At 36.1% G+C, this 12,139-nt stretch overlaps 1 protein-coding gene and 1 pseudogene across 1 annotated transcript; both read right to left on the reverse strand.

The window, feature by feature from the left end:
- Window positions 1-1,801: 1,801 nt before the first annotated feature.
- Window positions 1,802-2,907, reverse strand: LOC109111247 (trace amine-associated receptor 13c-like). Its single transcript, XM_042765711.1, has one exon. The coding sequence runs from the start codon at window positions 2,819-2,821 to the stop codon at window positions 1,802-1,804; it is 1,020 nt and encodes a 339-aa protein (XP_042621645.1). The 5' UTR covers window positions 2,822-2,907.
- Window positions 2,908-10,587: 7,680 nt separating this feature from the next.
- Window positions 10,588-11,649, reverse strand: LOC122146530 (annotated as a pseudogene).
- Between the last annotated feature and the right edge of the window lie 490 nt (window positions 11,650-12,139).

Genomic DNA, 12,139 nt, shown 5'->3' on the forward strand with positions numbered 1-12,139 from the left:
TGGAATGGGCTCTAACTCCTATGGGGCTTTGCAGGACCAGGGAGGAGAAGGCTAGCGAAATAGCGTCAACTAGAGAAATTTGAGAAGTTCTCTGCTTTGTGACCAGGGACCCTTTGGTGTGGCTGCCAAAGCATTTAAAGAGATGTTCCAACTCCCTGAATGGGGTGGAACGATCAATGTAAATTCTCAGTGTCCTATATACAGGTCCTTCTCAAAAAATTAGCATATTGTGAAAAAGTTCATTATTTTCCATAATGTAATGATAAAAATTAAACTTTCATATGTTTTAGATTCATTGCACACCAACTGAAATATTTCAGGTCTTTTATTGTTTTAATACTGATGATTTTGGCATACAGCTCATGAAAACCCAAAATTCCTATCTCAAAAAAATTAGCATATTTCATCCGACCAATAAAAGAAAAGTGTTTTTAATACAAAAAAAGTCAACCTTCAAATAATTATGTTCAGTTATGCACTCAATACTTGGTCGGGAATCCTTTTGCAGAAATGACTGCTTCAATGCGGCGTGGCATGTAGGCAATCAGCCTGTGGCACTGCTGAGGTGTTATGGAGGCCCAGGATGCTTCGATAGTGGCCTTAAGCTCATCCAGAGTGTTGGGTCTTGCGTCTCTCAACTTTCTCTTCACAATATCCCACAGATTCTCTATGGGGTTCAGGTCAGGAGAGTTGGCAGGCCAATTGAGCACAGTAATACCATGGTCAGTAAACCATTTACCAGTGGTTTTGGCACTGTGAGCAGGTGCCAGGTCGTGCTGAAAAACGAAATCTTCATCTCCATAAAGCTTTTCAGCAGATGGAAGCATGAAGTGCTCCAAAAATCCCCTGATAGCTAGCTGCATTGACCCTGCCCTTGATAAAAACACAGTGGACCAACACCAGCAGCTGACATGGCACTCCAGACCATCACTGACTGTGGGTACTTGACACTGGACTTCACGCATTTTGGCATTTCCTTCTCCCCAGTCTTCCTCCAGACTCTGGCACCTTGATTACCGAATGACATGCAAAATTTTGCTTTCATCCGAAAAAAAAGTACTTTGGACCACTGAGCAACAGTCCAGAGCTGCTTCTCTGTAGCCCAGGTCAGGCGCTTCTGCCGCTGTTTCTGGTTCAAAAGCACACGCCTGTGCACGGTGGCTCTGGATGTTTCTACTCCAGACTCAGTCCACTGCTTCCGCAGGTCCCCCAAGGTCTGGAATCGGTCCTTCTCCACAATCTTCCTCATGGTCCGGTCACCTCTTCTCGTTGTGCAGCGTTTTTTGCCACACTTTTTCCTTCCCACAGACTTCCCACTAAGGTGCCTTAATACAGCACTCTGGGAACAGCCTATTCGTTCAGAAATTTCTTTCTGTGTTTTACCCTCTCGCTTGAGGGTGTCAATGATGGCCTTCTGGACAGCAGTCAGGTCGGCAGTCTTACCCATGATTGCGGTTTTGAGTAATGAACCAGGCTGGGAGTTTTTAAAAGCCTCAGGAATCTTTTGCAGGTGTTTAGAGTGATTTGTGATTCTTGCTGAATTTTCCTAATAAGCTAATGCAACACAACTGTACATTTGTCACTTAAACTTACTGTGAAAATAAGTTTGCTTAATTGTTAAATTCTGACAAAACCTGCATTTGAACAGAGTACAATTATAAAGAAATGTAACTTCATGAAACAAACTACATAATATTAAAATACGTGTAGTGTAAATTAAAGGGATAAACTATTATAATTATCTACCTTAGGACTTTATAACAATTGCATTTTATGTAAAATGGTTCTCAGAGTGGAGACTTCACCTGTTTAATTGCAATTGATGTTCTGTTAAAATATTGACCAGAGAGGATGCTGGCTGAAATATTTTCAGAGTTAAGATGAATTTTACTGTGTTTTTAAACCAGGGGTAAAATAAAGCATAGACCATAGGATTCAGACCTGAGTTAATATACACAACCCATGTAAAAACATTTATGGTTGCGGAAGTGATTACTGACATAGAACATATGTAGTACGGAATCCAACAAAGCAGATAAACTGTGACAATGATTCCTAATGTCAGAGCAGCTTTGCTCTCAGATTTCCTCTTCAATGAACTTTCCATTTCACATTTACCACTCTTCATCAGAGAGTTTATGACTTTCACTTGCTGATGTACAACATAGAAAATCCTCAAATATAAAGTTATGATGAGAATACAAGGAGACACAAAGGACAAAATCAGATCAGAGACTCTCCATGCAAAACTTAGTATAACGGAGCAATCACCATAACACACATCTGATCTGTGTGAGGTGTTAAAATATCCGTTATTAATTGCATAGGAAGTGAAATATGATGAAAAGCAAAACCAGCAGAGACATATGGTCAATAAAGTTTTAGTCATGGTTATTTTCTGTGGGTACAGTAAAGGGTAACACACAGCCACATAACGATCAATAGCAATTAAAACTAAGTTACCGAGAGACACAGAAAGAAGCAGTCCAATGATGACTACAAAAAGTCCACAAAAAATGTGTCCAAAGTACCAACATGTCTCAATCAGATTTATGGCCTCTATGGGTATCACAATAAGTCCAATAAGCAGGTCGGACACAGCCAGAGAGAGAATGATCAGGTTGGTTGGAGTGTGAAGCTTCTTGAAGTGAGAGATGGAGATGATCACCAGCAGGTTCAGAAACACAGTCCATGCTGACAGCAATGAGAAAAACACATACATGATATTGTATTCACGACTGGAGTGTTTTCCCTTGGTACATGATGAGTTGATAGCAGGAAAGCAGTATTGAATCTCATGATCTTCTGTCTCATAGGCCATGTGTGAGTCTCCTCCTGTTAGGAGTTTGTTCTGATCTTCTTACTTTCCTTTCATTTATACAGTGCCTGGATCAGAATGACCAACCCATCTACCGCCCACACTGATGCTGCACAAGGAAACTAATCTTATCAAGTTAATGTATCCTAGGTAAATATGTTTCATTTTAAATAAATAAATAAGTCTTAGTCTAAGGTTGTGTTCACCGTGTAATTTGTGTTCTTTATTTTATTTTTTTTATTTTATTTTTTTTTGTAGGGAATCTATAATAAGACAATCTGAATTTTCAACATAAAAAAAAAAAAAAAACTTCTTTATAGCTCTGTTCCTTGATTATCATTTGTTAAACAACTTTTAAAGCATTTGCCTATTTAAGAAACACATACCTGTGACCTCATTACATCAGTATTACTGTGCCATTACTCTTGAGCATTATTTGCTACCAAGTAAGTGGTATTTGTGCAATGGCTTAATTGTTAAAACTTATCATGAATTGAACTTCTTAAGAGCAATTGTTATCAAAAACACAAGTTTGAAACTTTTGGGTATCGTCTTTAGTGAGAATGCCAGCAAAAAGCATTATAAAAAAACAAAAAAAAAACAAAAGGAGGGCAGACTCGCAAACTATCTAATGTATCAAAGATTAAAATACTGGGAACAGATTTGTAGGAAACGGTCTTATATTTAATAGAGGATGTGAGCTCAATCCACTTTATTTATTGTTAGGTGTTGCTGCTAAAAATATAAAGAACATTTTGAACAGGACGTTGTTTAATCTCCTTGCTCAGCTTCACGTAAGAGTGTTTTTCTTAAATGGATCTCTAATAAACTGTAGTGTCGGAATGGCATAAAGTAATATGATTTTCTTTCTTTGGAATATATTATCTACTGGTCAAAATGGAAATTGGATACATTTTATCGGACTCCTTTTTTAAGTATATTGGTCCCAGGATTTCACGTACATTAATGAGTTCACGTCCCTGTCTTAATGAGTGATTCATAGGCTGATTTATTGACGAACGAAGCAAGTGACTTTTCAAAAAGTACTAATATTAATACTAAAATATTTAGGTACTAATAAGTACCTTTAAGGTAAAACTATGTACAGTACCCTTTATGGGTAAGAAAGGTAAAAGGTGTACCTTTTGAAAAAGTATTGCCCCAATGACAAGCTTTACACCTTGTAGAAAGCACTGTATCAATTATTAATGATGATCTTTAAAAATGTCCACCAGAGAGGATGCTGCCTGAAGTATTCGGATATGTCTAAGTGACTTTCTAAACCAAAATAAAGCACAGATGAGAGGATTCAGACCTGAGTTAAAACACATTGTCCATGTTAGAAAATTTGCTGAGGCGGAAGGGATTACTATATTCCATTAGAGGAAAATAATAGTAATAATAATAATTGATTGGCAAATAGAAGAGATTAATTACTTCAATGATTCCTAAAGTAATAGCAGCTTTGCTCTCAGATTTCTTTCTCACTGAACCATTTAAAATATGCTTTCCACCCTTCATCTGAGAGTGTATTACTTTCACTTGTTGTTGTGCAACACAGAAGGTCAGTGACTCTCCAGGCAAAATTGATCATTAAGCTACACTCTCCATAACACACATATGTTCTGTGTGAAGAATCAAAGTATCCATTACTGATTAAAATTGTATTGTTATTGAAAGAGGAGCAAAACCAAATGAGAAAATGCTCACTAAACTTTTGGTCATTGTTAATTTATGTGGATACATTAGAGGGTAATTTACAGCCACATACCAATCAGCAGCAATAAAAATTAAATTACTGAGAGATGCTGAGAGAACCAGTCCAAGGATAATTAAACAGACCACAGAAAGCATTTCCAAAGTACCAGCACGTCTCAGTCAGCATAATGGCTTCCACAGGAATCACTAGAAATCCAACAAGCATGTCAGCCACAGTAGAGAGAGAATGATCAGGTTGGTTGGAGTGTGAAGCTTCTTGAAGTGAAAGTGCAAATATTATTATACAAACTCAGCAGGACTGCAACATCATTTAGATTGAGAAAAATATTTTAACTATTTTGCAAACACAGACACTTAAATTACATCATTAAACTGATTAAAAAATAAAATAATTTTGAAAAGAAACAATAAAAAATGTATACTAACCAAAAGAAAAAACACAATAATGAATACACTTGCAATGGACACTCGAGCCAAGACAGTGATTACCGCTCTCTCAATCAGACAGTCACACACACACTTATTCTACAACTCTAATGGCACCATTAGGACCATGGCATGTTTTTTTTTTTTTTTTCATTTAATTCTGCCTTTCAGAAGCTACAGAAGATACTGTTATGCTCATAAGTTTACATACCCCTAGCACAGAGATGAGCAAACTCGGTCCTGGAGGGCCACTGCCCTGCAGAGTTTTGCTCCAACCCTGATCACACTCACCTGCCTGTAGCCTTCTAGTGATCCTGAACACCTTGATTAGCTTAAGGTCTGTTTAATTAGGGTTGGAGCGAAACTCTGCAGGACAGTAGCCCTCCAGGACTGAGTTTGTCCTTCTGTGCCCTAGCAGAATATGCAATCATTTTAACAAAATAAGAAGGATAATAATGTATGCTATTTTTATTTAGTACCTTCATGAATAAGCAATTTTACATAATAGATATTTACATTTACTGATTTTATAAAAATGAAAATGTATAATTTATAAAAATGTTCAAAAGTTTACATACACTGGATGACCCACAGCTGTTTTTGTTTTGCGATAGTTTTTCATGAGTCCAAAGCAGTTCAACTGCCTGCTGTTCTTCAGAAAAATCCTCCAAGTCCTGCAAATTCTTTGGTTTTCCAGCATCTTCTGCATATTTGGCCCCTGTCCAACAATGACTAATCATTTTCAGATCTATCTTTTCACTCTGAGGAAAAATTAAGGACTAATACACAACTATTATAAAAGGTGAAAACATTATTCACTGATGCTCCAGAAAGAAACACAATGCATTAAGTGTATTTTGAACAGGATTATAAGTAAATTTTTCTTGTTTTGTTTAAAGATCATATCTGTTCATTTAGTACTGCCCTTCAGAAGCTACATACTTTTTAATACTGATTTCAGAAAAAAAAAATTAGTTTTCCCTGCTCATCCAATTCAAGTATAGTTCACACCCCATCTCTCTTAATAAATTGTGTTGCTTTCTTGAAAATCAATAAATGCGTCCTCAGTTGTCCTCAGGGTAAAAAATGGATCTGAAATCATACATTCATTGCTGGAAAGGCTTCAAATATGCAAAAGATGCTGGAAAACTTGAGAAAGTGAAGGATCTGGAGGATTTTTTCTGAAGAAAAGCAGCCATTTAAACTGTTCAGGACAAAGGACTCATGAACCACTATCCCAAAACAAACATGAACCACTATTTATTTGTATTTAATAAGCTATAATTCTGACTAGCAGACTAAATGTAATTAAATGATATCTAATTTCAGTGAAATATCAATACCCCTCTCATCCTCTGCCATGTCCTTTCTATTTATCATGTGGAAACTGTCACCGGTGGTTCAAAGGGTTCATATTTTCACAGTCCTTCAGAAGAATGGTTGGGTCTGGGAATAGAGGATCCTATAAAAAAATATAATACAACACACTTTCTATAAATACATTATACAGTTTTCATTGTTTAAACACAAGTTAGAATGATGAAACATAATATGATAATACAAATGTAATGAAAACAGTTTGGCTACTTTGTTAGCTGAACTATACAGCAATTCACAAGGTCACATATGTATATATAATAGACAGAATAAGCATATTTGGCCTGCTGTTGTCTGGGACTGGAGGTGAGAAAAGCGGCGATATATAGACTTCCTCTGATGCTAATTGGTTGGATTATCTGAAAATGTTTCTCCTAAACTTTGTTAAAATAAACTTCTTTAATAATTGGAAAAACAAAAACAAAAAAACAAAGCAAGTCAAAGTGATTTAGTAACTGAATAAAGGGTAACTTTAGTAATAGAATGGTATTCAAAAACTGTGTTCAAGTTACCTAATTGATGGCTGTTCTTTAAAGACCAAGTTTTCATGCTAGAAATACAGATAAAAAATAATATTACATCAAACGTTTAATGTCATGTTCTTGTAAACATGTTTTTTAAAATGGTTCACTAAAATGTCTCACTGCAGAACACACAAGCTCGTCCTGTCAGCACGCCCGCGCAAATTCTAACAACAGCTATGGTGGGAGGGGTAAGAACAGTGAGTCGATTCCAAAAAGAATCGATTCAAGGGCGTCAAGAATTGCAAGTCTCGTGTGAATCAGCTCTAAATGCGAGGCCTGGAATGTCACTGCATGATATATTCTGTTCATTACCTCTATTACCAAACTACAACAAACCCCGAGATACAGAACTACCGCGAATAGTGTGGATTTTATTTTATTAATCTCACTCAAATTTTGCGATTCTGTTCAAAAGACTCATTTATCATTCTGGCTTATCTGAAGGACATCACTGGACACTTACTGGACCCCCTGCAGTTTGCTTACCGAGCAAACAGGTCCGTGGATGATGCAATAAACTTGGGATTGCCCTTCATCATGCAACATCTGGACAAAACAGGGACTTATGTGAGGATCCTGTTTGTGGACTTTAGTTCGGCTTTCAACACCATCATCCCAACAGCCCTCCAGACCAAACTGACCCAGCTCTCTGTTCCTAGCTCTGTCTGTCAGTGGATCACCAGCTTTCTGACAGATAGGCAACAGCTAGTGCGAACATCATGCGTATTTGAATGACAAAAATGTTGTATTGCGAGTCATTGACGCCTGCCGACCGGCAACGGTACATTGCAAAATTAACTGCAATAGCTTATGATTGCCCTTATTTAATTAAAAACTGGGTCAATGACCCAACCAAATGGCCGGAGGTGTCGTTTCCAGACATATTTTATCTGGTTGAATCTCCAGGTAAGACATCGCAGTAGCTGTAGCGGTAACATTAGCCTATAACTCAATCAACTTTCGTATATGTTGCATGCTATAACTCCATAAAACCTTGTCACTTACCAATTGTACGTATGCTTCACTCCAAACTATTAATCCTTTTGTAAAACGGTGATCAGAAGTACGAAGTTGCCGAGAGACTGTGCTGACAGTTATCCCTAACTCACAGACTGCAGTCTGTATTGAGTGTAGACCTCGAACTACTCCATAGGTTCATTGTACAGCCATACTTTAGATTTATTCATTCAAAAATAGCCAAATTCCGTGACGTTCTGCTTTATATAGCAAGTTCCATTTTTGACTGGATTCCGCGATTCGATCCGTGTCACTTCGCAAACACAGACGGGGTGAATTTATGAATGAAAGTGTGAAAGTTCGGACACAAAACATACTTTACGTATCCTCACGCTTTTTTAAGTGGGTATACAGAAATCCTTGGCCTTTTCTAGTGGGCATACAGCGTATCACGTAGACTACACCTCTTCGCAGACGCGTTTTCATGCGAGTTTAGGTTCGAAACTAGGCTACATAGATTTGCTGAAGGTATAATGATAAGGCTAATTATATATGCATGCCACTTTCTAATTTGTTAGTTTATTGGCGGTGCAGAAAACGACACAGCAACTCTTCGGCGTGATTGTCCCGTGTATTTCAACTGGCGCCAAGGCAATGTTTTCCCCCATGGGCTAAATTTACATCACGTGACGGGGCGTTCCCAGACCAACCATCTGTATGTATAAATTAACCATGGTACACTAACCATAGTTTTACGTGGTAGCCTATTTTGTAGTAAAACTGCGGTTATACAAATGGCAGTCAAACTGCCAAAAAACATAGTATACACTTTTACTGTTATAAAACCATGTTTAATTTTTATGAGGGCTGGTGTACTGGAAATCTCTGAACACGTCTAGTGTGTGCAGTAGGAAATATCCTGTATCCGGAAATCTCTGTGCATCTCAAGTGTATGGTCATGTACTGGACTCAGCACACTTGCCTGGGAAATTTTCGTACACGGGTCATACACCTTAAGTTTCACTGAAATTTCCAATGTCAGATTTATCCCGGAAATTCCTCTTTTCACGCAGTGTTGCCTTTTTCTAAAGTGTTGTTTCCAAGTAGTAATTTAATACACATTTAAGTGTTTTACTGCACTTTATCTGTTTGCGTCTGTAGATTTAAATTTCAGCAGGCCTACCATTTTCTCAAAATGAGTTAGAAACATCCACTTCAGCAGCAGTTGCATACCACTTACATCTTTTCGGTCTTATTCCTATCCATATTCTGAAGGCTTTTACAGTGGGGATTGTTTATATATAATTCACCTGATTTATACAACATTTTATTCCTAAAAGTGTTTTTGTCTGTTGACAGTATCTTTTGATTTAAGAAAAGATAAAAAGAAATATCTAACAACCCCTCTGTAAACAAACTAATATATCAACAAAATCAAACAAATATGTCAACAAAATCTGGCTTTATCCAGCCTTCAAATGTCACATTTGAAAATGTATGCAAATTAATGCATATTTACATTGATAATGTCTCATTTTGCATATTTTCATAAAATATTTCATAAAACTTGTATTATTCAATTATCTTAATTTCCATTCTTGGCAGCGTTCATAAACAGGGTAATGGGAATGAGAAATGTGTGCCTTTATCAAGTCGATTGGGATAATATTTTCTTAAACTTAAATTCTGCTCTGTTCCTGACACAAAAGTATTGTATTCTGCCAGAGAGGACTACTTTTGGTACTGTTTCTGACAAATCTGTGATTACACTTGTTTGTCTGTTATGTTTTTCTATATAACTGTACATATTTTTAAGAAATTGTTGCAGCTAAGTTCAGAGGTTTGAGTGGGATTAGCATCTTATGATATCCTTTTAGTGCTATATATTTTTATTTACATCATATTTATCATTAACATTTTAACATTTATTTCATATTTATTAAAATATAAATGGTATATAACATGCTAATGACTATAAACGTTAATAAAAATCAATTATACCCAGATTTAACTTTATGCAGATAACCAAAACTAAATGAATCACCACACTGAGCTTTATATAAACTAATTGAATTTACAAAGCACATATAATTGTAAATGACAGGTAATACAGCAGTGTCAAAACCTACTTCAATAAAATGTAACTTCATAAACATAATTAAACATATATAATCAAAACCACACACTCTGCAATACATTTATCATGAACGTTGATGACCCTGTTCTGTAAGCACAGTAAAAGAGAATATGTGGTCACATGGTTGAATACAGTGTGTCTGTGACTGTCCAGACCAGTATGATACATATTACTTACAACATATACAGAGAATGAACATTAAACACAAACAAAACTATCAACATGTTAACATGTTTCAATGTTAAAAATCACCAAATAAAAAATAAGGCCATGACCATAACATAGAATGAAACACAAGAGTATCATGGTAAGTACTTGTTTATTTCTTCTGTTAATGAATGTCTCCATTTTAAATTTAAACCTCAAACTAAAGCCTTATTCGCATGGGACTAATATTATCCAGGGACCTCTGTGTTCAGCGAAATATGGTAGGTCATTTGCGGGGGAATTTTTACTTTACAAATTACTGACATGGCCGATACGCATGGGATTAAAATCACAGACTACCTCCGCAATTATTACAAATGACTGGAGGTCACCAGGTAATACTAATCCCGTGTGAATAGGGTTTATGACTTTAGAACTGTATGTTAGCATTAGAGATTGTGGTTTATCCTCCACAGAAATCATTAATAATCTGTAAAAATGTCAATGAGAGAGGATGCTGGCTCGAATATTTTAAATGTTAAGATGTGTTTAACTGATATTTTAAACCAGCGGTAGAATAAAGCATAGATAAGAGGATTCAGACCGGAGTTAACATACAAAGTCCATAAAAGAAATGTAATTGTGGCAGAAGATATTACTGTAGTACCTGTTGCAGACAATATATAGTAGGGAATATAGCAAAGCAGATAAACTGTCACAATGATTCCTAATGTCAGTGCAGCTTTGCATTCAGATTTCCTCCTCACTGATCCTTCCGTTACACATTTACCACTCTTCATCAGAGAGTTTATAACTTTCACTTGCTGATGTGCGACATAAAAAATCCTCAAATACAAAGTTATAATCAGGGTACAAGGTAACAAGAAGGAAAAGAAAAGGTCAGTGAATATCCAAGAAAAAGTTACTAAATAGCATTTTCCATAGCACACATCTGATCTTTGGGAAGCTTCAAAATATCTGCCACTAACTAAATAGCCAATATTGTAAGTTGAGGAGAAAAACCAACAGAGACAGATGCTTATTAACATTTTAGTCACTGTTATTTTCTGTGGGTACAATAAAGGGTGACACACAGCCACATAACGATCGACAGCAATTAAAACTAAATTACAAATAGATGTTGAGAGAAGCAGTCCCATGATTATCATAAACATGTCACAGAAAGTGTCTCCAAAGTACCAACATGTCTCAATTAGCTTGATGGCATCCACAGGCATGACAATAAGCCCTACAAGCATATCGGCCACAGCCAGAGAGAGAATAATTAGGTTGGTTGGAGTGTGAAGCTTCTTGAAGTGAGAGATGGAGATGATCACCAGAAGGTTCAGAAACACAGTCCATGCTGACAGCAATGAAAAAAACATATACATGATATTGGATTCATGCCTGGAGTGTATTCCCCTGATACATGATGAGTTGATGGCAGGAAAGCAGTATTGAATCTCATGATCATCTGTCTCATAGGCCATGTGTGAGTCTCCTCCTGTTAGGAGTTTGTTCTGATCTTCTTACTGTCCTTTCATTTATACAGTGTCTGGATCAGAATGACCTACCCATCTACCACCCACTCTGATGCTGTATAATGACAAATTATTTATTGTATGTATTAATTTATCCACACAGTTATTTAATGAATATTAACTTTTATCTGCTATACTTACACTGGTAGGGTATACACTGGTATAAACCAGCCTCAGGATAGCAATTTTACATTTACATTTACAAATGAGAACAGTAGAATCAATCAGATCAACACACATATTTTAACTGATGTGTGTGTTAATATATATAGTTACATAGAGTTATATAGAGTAATTGCTTTACAGTTTGTTATAATTTTGTAATGATAAAGACATACCCGTTACATTAAGGATAAGTTAACAACTTAATTTGAATTAAAATTGTTTTATCAAATGGCTACTATGACTTTTATAAAAAAAATAAAAAACTTTTCATTAAAACATTTTATTAATCCAATTAGTCAAGTGCTACACATATACTGAAAGATATACT

The sequence above is a fragment of the Cyprinus carpio genome, chromosome A10, assembly GCF_018340385.1.
Source record: "Cyprinus carpio isolate SPL01 chromosome A10, ASM1834038v1, whole genome shotgun sequence".
NCBI classification, from domain to species: Eukaryota; Metazoa; Chordata; class Actinopteri; order Cypriniformes; family Cyprinidae; genus Cyprinus; species Cyprinus carpio.

Bases quoted from the DNA above. Each gene is read 5' to 3' on its own strand.
- LOC109111247 (XM_042765711.1), bottom strand. From the start codon at position 2,821: ATGGCCTATGAGACAGAAGATCATGAGATTCAATACTGCTTTCCTGCT.